This window comes from Rhineura floridana, chromosome 8, assembly GCF_030035675.1.
Source record: "Rhineura floridana isolate rRhiFlo1 chromosome 8, rRhiFlo1.hap2, whole genome shotgun sequence".
NCBI classification, from domain to species: domain Eukaryota; kingdom Metazoa; phylum Chordata; class Lepidosauria; order Squamata; family Rhineuridae; genus Rhineura; species Rhineura floridana.
The window spans coordinates 4484087-4499599 of NC_084487.1; the positions used below are offsets into that span (position 1 = coordinate 4484087).

A 15513-nucleotide genomic window follows, 5' to 3' on the forward strand; every position below is an offset into this window, starting at 1 on the left:
AGCTTGTTCTTTCTCTTGGACTCAAGCCCAGGTCTCCAGGCCTTTGTGTCAGAGTGGAGTGGTCAGCCCCACTCTGCTCTGGAAAGGGATATAGGATTCTCAGGGCAATAGGTGGCAGCACAAAACAGCTTTGTTCCCCCCTCCCCTGGAGCCACTGGCATTTCCATTTGAAAGACTGGCTAGAAACAGGTTGTTTTGTTTGAGATTTCTGGCCTTGAAAATTCCCTCCTATTCACCAAAGGGGATTTAGAAGACAAGCCCCTCATTGTCTAAGTAAAAGCAGGCACCTTCCACCTTGCCGAACATACTTGTTTATGTCTGAGCATATGAAGATATGATATGCTGAGTCTGACCATAACCCATTTCATGCAGTACTGACTACTCTTTGACTAGCGTCTCCAGGCAGGAGCTTTTCCTGTTGCCTGAGATGCAGTTTTAGCTGGAAATGCCAGGGACTGAACCCGAGACAGTATATGCAACACATGCGCTCTAGCCTTTTACCTGTGGAACTTTTGGAACCCCCACATCCTTTGGTATTGCAGGTGAATTGTCTGATATGTTAAAATAGCCTTCTCAGGAAGGGACGTGCAGCTGAGTGTCTTCACTAGCAGGTAGTGTGAACTGTCCCGCTCGGTGGTTTCCTCCATGCAGCTATATAGGCACATGTCCCACATTGGGCTTGTTGGAAGTGGGGCAAGAGCAACTCCTGTTTGGGTGCTTTTGTTTGTATTCCAGAGGGAAGGTAGAGTTAGGGTCCTCCAGCTGGCTAGACTTGCCTACCTTTACCTGTGCTCTTCCCTGCCTAACTTCCTTCTGTTGTAAACTGATATGCTCAGGAAGCTGACCTGCCCCTCCTTCCTTTGTCGTCTTCTTCGACTGTCCAAGCAGAGAGGAGACATCTTTGTCTTTGCTCTCTCTCCTGAGCCATGAGGGCAAAACCTATGTCTGGGCACTGCGCCTCCAACTTAGTTAGTTAGAACTAGGTATGCCTTTCCTATCTACTATGTATTTCTCTCAATAAAGTAGCTTTTCTTATTTTACTAAGTCTTGTGTCTCAGTGATCTCAATGCAGGGTAAAAGCCTACTCCTTAGGTAAATGCACACGCTGGCACACACACAGCTCAGACCACTGACGATCTCTGCATATATATATTTCCATAACACGGCTTTCGAGCAGGGGTGGGCGACCTGTGGATGTTGCTGGACTCCAGCTCCCATCATCCCTGACCATTGACCATGGTGGCTGGCAGGGGCTACTAGGGGTTGGGAGTCCAGCAATATCTGGTGGGCCGCAGGTCTCGCATCCCTGCTTCTAGAGGCGTCACCACCCCAACGTGTACACAGTAGAGTGGAATTGCCTTCCGCTGTGGTCTTGACACCTGGCACACTTTACCAAGCAGACTGGGCCTCGCGGAGGTGGGAGCCCAAGATAACTTTACTGTATAGGTAAGGCCTGTTATCATCCAGACTGGAAACCTCTTCTCTTTTGTTTCCCAAAGTCCTTACCCCAAAACAATTTCTCCCAGGTCTAGTTTCTGCCTTAACCACATGGCATCTCTATAGTTGGTTAATTTGTCACAGGAACTAGTTTTTGGCATGGTCATTTGGAATGAACATTTTTGTTTGCCTTCAGCCATGGGAGAGGCCAGACCAGGTGCTTAGGAACGTAGAACTGTGTTAGGCCAATAGTCCGTCTAGCGCAGTATGGTCTGCACCACTGCTGAGGAACCTTTGGCCCTCCCGATGTTGCTGGGCTACAACTCACATCATCCCTCGCTATTTGCCATGCTGGCTGGGCTGATGGGCAACATCAGGAGGGCACCCACAGGTTCTCCATACCTGGTCTGTGTTGAAGGGCAAAGATTTTCCAGGTTTCCAGACAGGGAGTCTCTCCCAGCCCTACCTGGAAATGCTGGAAATGGAACCTCGGACCTTCTGCATGCAAAGCAGATGCCTTATCCACTGAGCTGCAGACCTTCCACACACCCCCAAACCCCTTTCGCGTCCCTTCTGTGTCCCAAACACTTTAATGTGGGAGGTGCTCCAAATAGGAACGGTACTGGGATAGTTCCTGAGATGATGGAAGTTTTGTCATGCCTCTCTCGCCTTCTCCGTCCCACCAGGTGGAGCAGAACTGGGCAACGCTACAGGGGGGAGAGATGACCATCCAGACAACACAGGCCTCAGAAGCCACGCAGGCAGTGGCGTCCCTGGCAGAAGCCGCAGTGGCGGCATCGCAAGAGATGCAGCAAGGCGCAACAGTCACCATGGCCCTCAACAGGTATGCAGGGAAAGGGTAGCTCTGGGAACATGGGGAGTGAGGCATCTTTAGGCAGACTTGATCCCTGGGCTAGGAGTCCAGCTTCAGCACTGCACCTTTTGGGTTCTGTTATGGAGAGCAGTTCCTTGCTATCTACACTCTCTAAAACTACATGCAAAAGAAGCAAGGACCCTTCAAATAAAGTTGTAGAAAGTAGCTGGAATTGGCCAAAATATTCATAGAATCTCACCTTGGATAGTTTTTAGAAAAGTTGGTCTCTTTTATTATCTATCTGTCTGTCTGTCTGTCTGTCTGTCTATTTATCACCTTCCACACACAGTTTTTAGGCACAATACAGCTGAGAGACAGTGTGGTGTAGTGGTTGAGGTGTTGGACTATGACCTGGGAGAGCAGGGTTCGAATCCCCACACAGCCATGAAGCTCACTGGGTGACCTTGGGCCAGTCACTGCCTCTCAGCCTCAGAGGAAGGCAATGGTAAACCCCCTCTGAATACCGCTTACCACGAAAAGCCTATTCACAGGGTCGCCACAAGTCGGAATCCCATTTCATTTTTCACAGCTGTTTTGCACCATTGGGTTCCAAGAGACTAAGACAATCCTACATACAAAATGCCTTTTTAAAGGAATTATTTTTTCCCTTGGAGGTTTTGCCTCTTCTAAGAGAGCTCTGTAACTCTGAAGCACAGCACAATGTCTGTTTGTTTGTTTCCTTAAAGTTCCATCCCACCCAGTGAAAGAGTTCGTCCCGATGGGAGCCCAGAACGGCTAACAATACAAATGTCACAATCAAAAGCAACAATGAAATATCATTAGAGGGTCACACCAGTATCTCCTCCTCCTCTTTCTTAATAGGCACTGCAGAGATGGGGTGATAGCCTCTTGTGCTATTCATTATGCTTAAGAAAATGTAGGGATCAAATGATAGTGTGGTGGGGTAGACAAATACATATTTTTATTTTTAAAAGAGGGGGGTTAGAATTTGTTCACGAATTTTCAGTTTAAAAAGACCCACATTTGATCATGCTAGCAGATTGCTACAGGCAGTAACCAGTTCACAGCAGGCATGTTTCTAGTCGTTCTTTTCTCCTCCATCTCATAACTACCTCATGTTTTAAAAAAATAATATTGTGATGCATTTCAGTGCCCCCCTCTACACTAAAGAAATCAACATTAAATTTCAATCACTTTTTGGATCCCGTTTTAGTAAACTACAAATTGAAATTTATTGCAGAGGTGATGCATCTTTTTTCAGTCCGAGGGCCACATTCCTGTCTAGGCAGCCCTCTGGAAGCCACAGTCCTCCTCAAAGAGAGACCCTTCCCCTAAGCATCCTGACCAGCAGGCCCACCATCCGAATGTGGTCACCTGTGGTGGCAGGTCATGAGGTGCCCTGTCTCTCTCCCACACACATACAGTAGCATAACCGTCGTCTGTTGCTTGCAGACTTGACCTCCCCCATGGCTCAGCTATTAAGCTGTAGATGGACAGGAGTGTCAGGGGGCTCAGCAGGAAGAGCTGCTTTGTGGTGGGGAAAACTCAACCCCTTTTTCCAGGCTCTTCCTGATGGCAACAGATATAATAGCATCCCCTGAGGGTTTGTTAACAAGCCTCCAAGCTCCTAAGCCTGGCTCGAGCCATTGTTGTGTGGGAGTGAGACTGTGGCTACCTGGAGGCAGCTGGGACAGGGCCGGGAGGGAACTGTGTGCAACCTGCAGATAGGAAAGAAAAAGAGAGGGGATTCTTTCGAGAAATGGCAGGAAGACTTCTGTGTGGGGGCAGTTGTACGCACAGGTGAGCATACCACCACTGCCACAGTCTGCTCTTTGAATAAGATCCTCACGTTGCTGGGGACCTCTGTAGCTGGGGATTTTCCAGGGGCCTGACTTGTGCGCTGCTTGTGAACACAGGCACGTTCCCCTTCGTCTCCCCACTGTTGTGCTTGGCCGTGGGAGGATACTCCGATGGCCACAGTTCTCCTACCTACAGTGAACCAAAGCACTCTGGGAAAAGCGTGGGGTGCACCTCCCTGTCCTTGCCACTTTCACACAAACACACACAGGTCAGGGTTAGGGGGCTCACTGCCTGCCTTAAGAAGACTCCGCTCCATCCACCCTCCTTATTTTATAGCTCCCTTCTCAGTTGGAACACAGCAAAGGTCAAAGCAGGTGTAGGGATCTGTTTCTAGGTGATGAACCAGATGCTTTGGTCCCCTTACCCTTGTGGACCATTTTAACAGGTGGGCGGAGCCTGTCACCATGACGCCACCCTGTGCTTTTGCGGACGCTGGCGGCCAGCTGAGCAGCAGTGTTTGCAAACCCTTCTCTTGGCAGGGAGCCATCTCTCTACTTGCCCCACGGACCTGATGTCATATAAGGTGTCATATATGATGCCATGCATGATTTTCGGTGTAGTTTGGCTGAAGCGGTCTCATGGGCCAAATGGGGAGGCCTCCTGGGCCTAATTGGACCTCTGGGCTGGAGCGTGTTAATGGTTTCTGTAACGTGTTTGGGTTTCTCAAGACTCCCCAGCCCACCCCTCTCTGTGCTGCACCTCCTCCACCCTCCATTACACTCAGTATCTCCAGTTTGGGATTGCTCATCTGGTAGCCCCTTCTAAGCCAATGGGAGCAGTTCCTCTGAGCTCAGTGACAGCTGCTTTCATACCCCATTTTAAGGTACATCTTAAAAGGATATAAGGAGCTGCCTTTATAGTGAGTCAAATCACTGATCTGTCTAGAGTGTTAGCTGATAGCAGCTCTCTAGGCTTCCTCAAACGTCAGAGTCAGAGTAGGAAGGGATGTTGGAGGTCATCTGGTCTACCCCCATCCTCAATGCAGGACAGAACTACAGCATCCCTAACTGGTGGCCATCTGGCCTCTGCTTAAATACCTCCAGTGTAGGAGAGCCCATCACCTCCCACGGCAGCCGGCTCCACTGTCAAACGGCATGTACTGTTAGGGAGTTTCTCCTGACATCCAGCTGAAATCTTTTCCTGCAATGTCCACCCCTTGGTTCTAGTCCTGGCCCTCTTAAGCAGCAGAGAACCACTCATAAGGTCTGGAGGTAGTGGATAGAGAAAGGTTTTTCTTCCTCTCTCATAACATCCATTGGACATCCAGTGAAGCTGAATGTTGGTAAGACACAGGAGAGACAAAAGGAAAGTCCTTCACATCGCATATAGCTAAACTTTGCTCTCACAAGAGGTGGTTATGGCCACCAACTTGGATGGCTTTAAAAGAGGTTTAGACAAATTCTAGGAGGATGAGGCACTCAGTGGCTGCTAACCCTAATGGCCGTGTTCTCCCTCCAGGGATGGAGGCGGAATGATTCTGAATGCCAGTTGCTGAAAACTGCAGGAGGGGAGAGTTGCTGTTGCGCTCAGGTCCTTTGGGGGGCTTCCCATTGGGGCACCTGGTTGGCCACTGTGAGACCAGGATGCTGGACTAGATGGGCCACTGGCCTGATCCAGCAGGCTCTTCTTACGTTCTTATGTCTTTCTCATGCCTGCTAACTTGATTTAGGTAATTTTTTTTTCAAATCTCTCAGTGCTAGAGATTAAACTTGGGACTTCTATACATACAAAGCAGGTGTTTCAAAAATCTCTCTTTCTTTGGTAATCTCTGTTCTTTTTGCCTTTCTTTCAGTGAAGCGGCTGCCCATGCTGTAGCCACGCTTGCGGAAGCCACCCTTCAAGGTGGAGGGCAAATTGTCTTGTCCGGCGAAACTGCAGCAGCTGTGGGTGCACTCACCGGGGTTCAAGATGCGAATGGTAGGCAGATACGGCTGTGTAATTGCGTTTCTTCCTAATTCCTGTGTAAACTCTCTCGGACTGATGAACGGGGTGCAGAGTTCCACTGACCCCAAGAAGGAGATTCCTGGCGAGAGCAGTAAAATCTGCTTGCTTTGTCAGTTTTTTGCCTTGAAAGGAGTACCTTCCTGATTGGTCGGGCTCTCTGATTGCAGGAAAGTTTACAAATGATGGGGCGTTACTAATTAGCTTCTCTTTTTGTCGGCCTCTCTGCTTTTTTGGTCTACATATGCAGCATCTGAGAATGAGGCCATGGGACTTGTGAAGGGGGGAAGGATGCAGCTTAGTTCTTTGCATGGAGAAAGTCACCAGCTTCTCTAGGAAAAAGGGTGAGAATAGCAAATGGCAGGAAAAAACCTCTGCATGAGGGACTCTGCAGTGGCAGTCAGTGTAGTCAGCGTTGGTTGAGGTCAGGGACAGGGAACCTTTTCCCGCTTGGGGGCTGCCTTCTGGGACCAGAGGCAAAGTCAGCTGAATGACAAATGTGGATTTTTACCTGGGCCACTCACTGCCTCTCAGCCTCAGAGGGAGGCAGTGGTAAACCACCTCTGAATACCGCTTAGCATGAAAACCCTATTCGTAGGGTCACTGTAAGTCAGGATCGACTTGAAGGCAGCCCATTTCCATTTTAAGGACAGCTCGGATGACGCAGACCCCTCGCCCTCCCCTCCCTGTCCTCCAAGCAAGTGGTATGGCCAGAGTTCAAGGGGACATTCCAGGCAGGCAAAACCACTCAAGGGACCTGCAAGGCAGGGCCGGTGACAGATGTGGTCTAGGGAGAGGGTGCCGCCTGGAGAGAGTCCCAAGGGCCAGATAGAGAGATCTGGGGGGCCTGAGGTTCTCCTACCCTGGTCCAGATGGGCCAGTGGTCTGGTTCAGTATAAGGCCATCTTGACTCTCTGTGTGGTGCAGACTTAACCTTCCTTCTGCTGTTTACTCCGTTGTGTTTCCTGCTCCAGCCTCGGGGCAGGTAACAAGCATAGAAATGTACATATCTCTCTGTTTGCTTAATGACTGTGTTTCTACTCCACTCCCAAGAGCCCAGGCACCTTACTGCTGGTAAACAAGTCAAAATACAATGTGCCCAAAATGTTCAGAACTATACGATTTGAAGCCATTCCCTTCCTTAAGAGAGCAAGCAGATCTCTGCTAAATGGCTACTTCAGCCTAGCCCAGCAGAAGGCTTCCTCAACAAAAACAGTGTATGTAGGACATCTGCAGTGGATCTCTGGCAGGCCTCCAGAACCCTGGAGCCACGAGCTCAAGTGCCTCATTGCACTGTTTTTGCCTGCTGTGCAGACGCTCCTTTTTAGCAAGGTGTCCCTAGCCCATCTGAGGGCTCATATGAAAAGGGGTGCTTCCTAGGATGTTGCAGCCCAAGCCATTTAGAGACGTGTTGGTTGGGGGAGGGCTGTTAATGACCAGCACTTTGAACTGTGCCCAGGAACAAATAGTAAGCCAGTGCAATTGCTAAACGGCTGATGTGTGATCTCTCTGGCCCGCATGTGTCAGAAGCAAACCTGACCGTGGTCCAACCCAGCAGGTCAGGGCTGCTCTTAAATTCTGTAGTGCATAAATCCCCACTGCCTTACATCTTGCATCTAATTGTTGCAGCTCCTGTTGCCTCAGAGGAATTGGGGAGTGAAGCCCTTGCTGACCCAGTGAGCCTCAGTTGGGGCATCCCCCTGGCACACTCCTACATCATCTGGCCCGCAGGAAACAGCACGGAAAGGACCTTGGCATCCCTTTTAAACTAAAGATTGAGATGGGGTTGACAGAGCTGCCAGTCCCACCCCCTGAGTCATTTTGCCTTGTCCATTCAGAAATGAAATGGTTTCTGTCCGAGAGGCTTCCATTTCCATCAGAACTGGCAGTCCATTAAGGAGGGCTGGCAGGCACACTGGTCACATGTTGCCCGTCGAATGCCTGTTTGGTCAATTATGGTCAAATGTTCCAAGGAGGCAAGAATGCCAATGTGCTGGTGGCAGCTCACCTTTTTTTCAGATTCGTGATGGTGCCTCTTTCTTAGCAAGGGCTGGTGTGGGGGGCACTTGCCCCCTGCCGTAGGCAGGAGCGAATTCAGCGTGATTGCAAAGCTTCTCCTGCTGGCCACCTGCTGGAACTGCAAGCAAATCTCCAAACCGGGTTGCCGCAACAGTCATTGATGGCAAAGGGCCACCCCTGACTCGCACTTGGCTTGCTGCAGGGAATGGCGAAGTCCCCCCCCCTTTCCCACATGACCTGGCTGTAAAGCTTCTGTGAGAGGCCGAACTTTAGTCTGGAAACGTTTTTAACTTTCAAAAAGTTAATTGCGTTGTTTCACAATAACAGTTAACTACTTTGTTTTTGTAATTAGCATGAGCATCAAATCTGTAGATGATTAAACTATCTTTTGCTGTTGTAATAAAGTGAATACTTGAAAAATATTCGACCATTATTTGACCAGTGTTTGACCAGTGTTTGACCAGTGTTTGACCAGTCAATTGACCAAATCTTTTTTTAATCCCTCAAATCCCCAACTTGAGCATTAAGGGAAGCAGTGGTTGCTTGGCTAGTTTCCCTGTCCTGCAACCCCGGCTTGCACTCTTGGGTGATGTGAGGGGTCTGTGCCTCTGGCTAAGCTGCGCAGGTGTGTGGGGGGGGAGTTCTTGGAAGCATGGTGCTATTTAGGGTTGTTATTTTTATTATTTGCTTTTCCCCCCAGAAAGATGATCTCAAAGCTAAACTAAAACAAGCATTAAAAACAAGAGTAAAAACAAGAGTAAAACCACCTAAAATACACCAATAATGTATATATAAGTTCAGATCAAACTGAACCCCCACCCCAATAAAATGAATGAAATCTTTATTGTTCAGAGCCATAGGCCACCACAATTAAATACATTTAAAAGGAAAATATAAAAAACATATTAAAATACAGATCATATTACAGTAAAACACCCCATTAAAAGATAAGCAGAAAATTAAGGTCCAACAGCCTGGGTGGTTAAGAATGTTTTTGCCTGGCCTCTTAGAAAATATAGTGATGGCACTAGGCATGCCTCCCCGGAGAGAGCATTCCACAAGTGGAGAGCCACCACTGAGAAGGCCTGCATTCGTGTTGCCATCCTCTGCACCTCCCTCAGAGGGGGCACACGGAAAAGGGCCTTGGATGACAAACGCAGGGTCTGGGTTGGTTCATGTGGGGAGAGGCAGTCCTTGAGGGACTTGGGTTCAGAGCTTCATAAGGCTTTATAGGTTAAAAAAAATGGCAGATCTCTTTCCCTTTGGGGGCAGTGGCAGGAGGCAGTCGTCCTTTGCTACCTCCCTGTCTCTGGGAAAAACGGCACAGAGTGCAACGCTCAGCATCCCGGCTTGTGTCTTAAGATTTTTATTTTTAACTTCTGGGCAGGGTAGTTCTTTCTCCCAACTTCCAAGGAAGGATCTGCCTGGTTATAGGCACGTCAGTTCGCTGGCGTAGCCAGTCAGGGAGATCGTGTCAGTGTGGAACTCGGTCAGCACAGAAGATTAAGGAGGAAACAATCAGATTGGTCACAAACAGCTGCGTGAAGGAGGCAGGGAAGAGCAATGGAATTAACTAGCCAATTCTGCCCTAGATTTGATACCAACAAATGGGTTCGTTAATTTTACATGTCCTGTGGACTGTCCTTCACTTCTTAGCAAGAGCTTTGCCAAAGTTCTGTAATCCTTCAAGGAAATAGCCGTTATCTATTACCCATGTTATCGCTGGTTAGGGGAGTCAGGCGTAGTACTCCTCCCTGATCATAAAACGAGTCCATGGCAGAGGATGTAGAGGGGACACACTCTGGTGGCACACCTAAGATGTTGTTCAAGGATAAGTATGCTGCATCTCTGCTGCCATGGGTTGTTTTGCAGTTTGTGTTGTGTTTATGCTGGAATCCATTGGACACCAGATTTCATTTTTAAGGAGTGAGGTGCTGGGCCTTTATCCGGATAGCCCTTCTGCCCTTCAGTGTGGTTCTCACTGAATGTGGTTATTCAGTGGAAGAGAGAGGGCACTTGCTTCGCCACATCACATGTCGCTGGGCCCAGCCCTGGCACTGAAATGTGAGCAGTGAACCTTGGCAACTTGGCACAGTTGTTTGGGGAGGTCGGTACCCATTAGCCGGACCAACTGTTGAAGCCCTGTCCCCAATCAATCCAAACTGTGCACCAAGAGAGGCTGAATTTTGTGACCTGCGTGATATTTTCCATGATTGCTGATTCTAGATTGCTAGTTATGGGTAGGGAACAATGCTGGTCACTGACGCCCCAACCACTGGAAATCCTAGTCAGTCATCTTTCTGGCTACTGAGGGGTCAGCAGGCACACACCCATAAGGACTAGGAACTTGCTTTTTTAAAAAGAACAGCCAGTTGAGATTCTCAAAGAGGTGAATTCTGCCCGTGTGGTGTTTATTCTCTTCTCCTATGGAACTGCAGCATGGATACAATCCTGACCATTCGTTCCATAAATAGAGTGGAAAGTAGCTTTACTGAATGATCTATCATACTCCAGGCCTGGGAGGTCATGTGATCATCTCTTCTTCCCCTGTCTCTAAATATGACTTCAGTGGCTTTCAGGACTTCCTGGGAACATTCAATGTGGTGTGTTTAAAGGGGGAAGGTCAGGGAAGCAGAGTACATTTGGGCTTCTCCACTCTGACTGTGGAAAGCTGTGTTTGCAATTTGGTGTGTTCACTACTCTCCGAGGCCTGCTTTGCTGCTCCTTCCCCCCTGCCACTGTATCCTCAGGCATGGCCAGTGCCAAACAACCTCCGTTCCCTTCTGTGAGGTAAACGCTGCCCACTACAGCAGGGCCCCACTCATATGGCAGGTTAGGTTCCAGACCCCTGCCGAAAAGCAAAAACCACCAAAAAGCAGATCAGCTGTAGCGCAGGGGTGTGGAACCTAACCTGCTGATCGCTCTAGAGGAGGGAAAGATCAGCTGTAGCGCGCTCGAGCTGACCTTCCCCTCCTCCGGTGCAATCAGCTCAAGCGCGGGAGTCTGATCGCGCCAGAAGAGGAGATCAGCTCGAGCGCGCTACAGCTGACCTTCCCCTCCTCCGGTGCGATCAGCTCAAGCGCGGGAGTCTGATCGCGCCAGATCAGCTCGAGCGCGCTACAGCTGATCTTCCCTTCCTCCAGCGCGATCAGCTCGAGCTCGGGAGTCGGATCGTGCCAGAAGATGAGAAGATCAGCTGTAGCACTCTCCAGCTGAACTTCCCCTCCTCCAGCGAGATCAGCTGGAGCGCAGGGAGCTCCAGCCCCCGCTGCAGCTGATCGCCCCACTGGCACTGTATTAATGGAACACCGAAAAACAGGGTGACAAGAAGCGAGGCCCTACTGTACAAATCCCAGCCCTTCCACATCATGTTGTTTGCTCATTGTCTTAAATTGCTCCTGGGCATTAATCCTTGCCAGTTAGGAACTACACATGTTCCACTTAAGTCTGGCACAGGGCCCTCAGTGGGCATTGCAGCACTTGACTGGGACATAGCATTAGCGAAAGGCTGGAGGCTAGGTAGGCCTGATGAGCGCATGTCTAGAGAACCTGACAGCGAACTCAGTGGCACCAGCCATGCCCTTTAGATCTGGCACCCAGGTCCATCCCAGTGGGGCTGAAGGGATCTGGCTTCATAAGGACATAAGAAGACCCGGCTGCTGCTGGATTAGGCCAAGGGGGGCCCATCTAGCCCAGCTTCCTGTTCTCTCAGTGGCCAGCCAGATCCCCCAGTGGGAAGCCCGCAAGCAGGACCTGAGCGCCACAGCCGCACTCTCCCCATCTGCAATTTCGAGCATACTGCCTCTGACAGTGGAGGAAGTCTTCTGCCGTGTGCAAGCAGCTGAGTTCACCATCTGCAACTTGGGAGTGGTGATGCTGGCCACTTACAGAGAGAAGTACATATTGACCCTCTAAAGCGCAGCATAAATAGGACAATTCAGTGTGTTGCCCCTTTTGTCTTTCAGCTGTTAAAGAAGCTTGTTTCCCCCCTCCGCTCCTTCCTCCCCTGCTGGGAGTCCTGGCATCCTCTACCATTAATGGGGCTGCTCAGTCGGTCCCTCCAGCTGTCACAGGCAATGGTGTCATGGTGGTGTTGTTTTTAAGCACAGGACTGTTTTACCTTCCACGTGGCCTGAATTAGGGGAAATGGACAGGAGGGACAGGGTCTGTTTAAAAATTAAAGCTGATTACAAGGCATTAATGTTGCATTTAAAGGAATAGATGGCCGTCCTCTAGTGCTTGTCACTTGCTGCAATATGTTCCTTTTTGTTCTGCAACAAGGAATAGCAGCCTGTGCAATACAAGTAGAAACCAACAGCCATTTTGGGGCTTAGCGAACAGGAAAGCTAAAAAGTTGCTTGGAGGTTTAGGCTGCCCCTGAACGCTGAAAAGCTGGTCCTCTTTCACTTAGAGTGCTTTTCGTTGGTTGTTTCGCAGGCTGGATTCTGAGTGTACAAATGAGTCCTTCCAGCTCAGTCCTGCCTATTCGGCGGGCTGCAGCTAAGTCAAGGGTCTTCTCCCAGCCCTGGTACCTACAGTTCTTTAGCTGGAGATGCCAAGGTCTGAACCTGGGACCTTCTGCATATCAAACAGGAATGAAGAGCCTGTGGCCCTTCCAGATTATGCTGGACTACAACTCCCACCATCCCGGATCGCTGGCCATGCTAGCTGGGGCTTTTGGGAATTTGAGTCCAACAGCATCTGGAGGGTCACAGGTTATTTGAAATATTTATAGACAGCTAAGCATTACCAAATATTATAGCGGTGTACAACAGCAATAAAATACAATGAAGAAAAACAGTTTTCCAAAGAGCAATCCAAGACTGCCCACAAGTCAACTTATCCTTCTGGGAAAGCCTGTAGAAATAGGAGATTTTTTAAAGCATCTGAAGAAAGGTGTATAATGTCCAGTGTCAGCTGATGCCTCCATGTCAGTGGGGCAGTGGAATCCACTCTGTGTTTTAGTCCAAATTTTCAAGGAGTTGTCCAAGCTTCTGCAGATGAAACCCTTTCTCCTTTCCCCTCTGCTTCTTGGGGTCAGCATCAGGTCAGCGTAGCAATATGAAAAGAGAGGGATTAAAATTCTGCATGAGGGTCACCCAGATCTTGCAACCTGTAGCAATTAATGCTAATCAAACAGATGTTATTGGACTCAAATTCCCAAAAGCCCCAGCCTCATCTCAAAAAGGATATGATAGAGTTGGAAAAGGTTCAGAAGAGGGCAACCAGAATGATCAAGGGGATGGAGCGACTCCCTTACGAGGAAAGGTTGCAGCATTTGGGGCTTTTTAGTTTAGAGAAAAGGCGGGTCAGAGGAGACATGATAGAAGTGTATAAAATTATGCATGGCATTGAGAAAGTGGATAGAGAAAGTTCTTCTCTCTCATAATACTAGAACTCGTGGACATTCAAAGAAGCTGAATGTTGGAAGATTCAGGACAGACAAAAGGAAGTACTTCTTTACTCAGCGCATAGTTAAACTATGGAATTTGCTCCCACAAGATGCAGTAATGGCCACCAGCTTGGAGGGCTTTAAAAGAAGATTAGACCAATTCATGGAGGACAGGGCTATCAATGGCTACTAGCCGTGATGGCTGTGCTCTGCCACCCTAGTCAGAGGTAGTATGCTTCTGAAAACCAGTTGCCGGAAGCCTCAGGAGGGGAGAGTGTTCTTGCACTCGGGTCCTGCTTGCGGGCTTCCCCCAGGCACCTGGTTGGCCACTGTGAGAACAGGATGCTGGACTAGATGGGCCACTGGCCTGATCCAGCAGGCTCTTCTTACGTTCTTATGTGCATGATTTCCCCTTATTGTGCACAATTTAGTCTGGGTTTTTTGTTTACTAACTTGCATAATTTTGTCTTGACTATTCATGGAGAGGGGAGAGTCTATACAGGGCACAAAAATGTCAACTATTGGAAATATTTATTCAGCCAATCTGTGGCTTTCATATTTTTCAAATGTGTGTGCATTCATAAGGACTAAAATCTTGCTTCTCTCCTCTCCCTCCCCCCCACTTTTAACTGAAACCTGTGATTCTTAGATTGCTGAATTTTGTGCAAGATAGTGGATTCTGTGAGCTGCAAATTACAGCAAGCAGACAGTCCTGCTCTTGGTCCTCAATAACCTTAACCTAGACAAGTTAGCAGAAGTTAACTCTGCGGCCAGAGTTCTTACTGGGACAAAAAATTTGATCATATAACACCTGTCCTGGCCCAGCTGCACTGGCTACCAATATGTTTCCGGGCCAGATTCAAAGTGTTGGTTCTTACCTATAAAGCCCTTAACGGCATCGGACCGCAATACCTGGCGGAACGCCTCTCCCGCTATGTACCTACCCGGTCGCTGCGCTCGACGTCGAAGGCCCTTCTCCGTGTCCCAACGCATAGGGAGGCACGGAGAACGATAACTAGAGCTAGGGCCTTCTCAGTGGTGGCCCCCGAAATATGGAACGCCCTCCCTGATGAGATACGCCTGGCGCCTTCTTTGCTATCTTTTCGGCGCCAGGTAAAGACCTACCTCTTCGCCCAGGCATTTTAAAAATTTTAAAATTTGAATTTAAAATTGAAATTTTTTAATTATGTTTTATTGTGTTTTTGTATTTTAACCTGTTTTATTATGCTGTACACCGCCCTGGGAGCTTATTGCTATAGGGCGGTCTAAAAATGTAATAAAATAAATAAATAAATAAAATAATAATAATAATTAAGATTTGGCAATGCAATGTTAGCAGCTCAGACGTGACATATTAAGCCAGGATTGGCTTAGCCACTGTGCTGAGGCAAGCAGGCCCCTGCTGTTTTACTGGCTGTATAAAAGGGGATGGGACAGGAGAGGTGGCGGTCCATGTTCCCAGCTTGTAGGAGAATATCAGGAACCCAGTGTGCGCTGGGAGGGGAGGCTTGCATCTCAAAAACCCTGGCCTTGACTGCCGTGTGCATTTTGTGACTTGGTTTCATCATCAGTCACTCAGTGCAGGGCCCTTTGGGTGGCTCATTTATAATGTATAAGCCTTTCGTTCTCTGGTTGCCATGCAGAGGAGAGACAGTAATTGCAACCGTTTGTACTGAGAGAGGAGCTGTTGGAGGTCAGGAAGGAATGCTGGGTTCTCTCTGTGGGCAGCAGTTGTCCAAGGAGCTGGGGTGCTATGGACATGCAATAAGGCTGCTGTGTTTTGGTTGATGAATTGGTTAGATTAACTGAGTGCAAACCTTCCTGTGCTGTGCAATGCTAAGCACATTTACTCAGAAGCTGTTCTCTCTGAGTTCTGTGGTATTTACTCTCCTGTTCATGAGTTTAGAATTGTGGTCTAAAAAGAGGCTTATGCACACACATATCCCATTAGTCAGTAGCAAAAGGTGCCGCCTTAGAAGAGATGATTCTCCTCCTCCTTTTCTTGCACAAGAATAGGGATGAAGGAGAA

At 48.7% G+C, this 15513-nt stretch overlaps 1 protein-coding gene across 4 annotated transcripts in view; it reads left to right on the top strand.

Moving 5' to 3' along the window:
• The window catches only part of NRF1 (nuclear respiratory factor 1), an 89665-nt gene that overhangs the window by 59883 nt on the left and 14269 nt on the right, over positions 1 to 15513 (top strand). For 3 of the 4 annotated variants that reach the window (XM_061638022.1, XM_061638021.1, XM_061638024.1), the window contains exons 9-10: positions 2124 to 2281; positions 5925 to 6049. In XM_061638022.1, coding sequence (XP_061494006.1) covers positions 2124 to 2281; positions 5925 to 6049 — 283 coding nt within the window. Of the gene's footprint in view, positions 1 to 2123; positions 2282 to 5924; positions 6050 to 7702; positions 8513 to 15513 lie in introns of those variants that run through there. The other variant, XM_061638023.1, reaches the window with a different exon arrangement.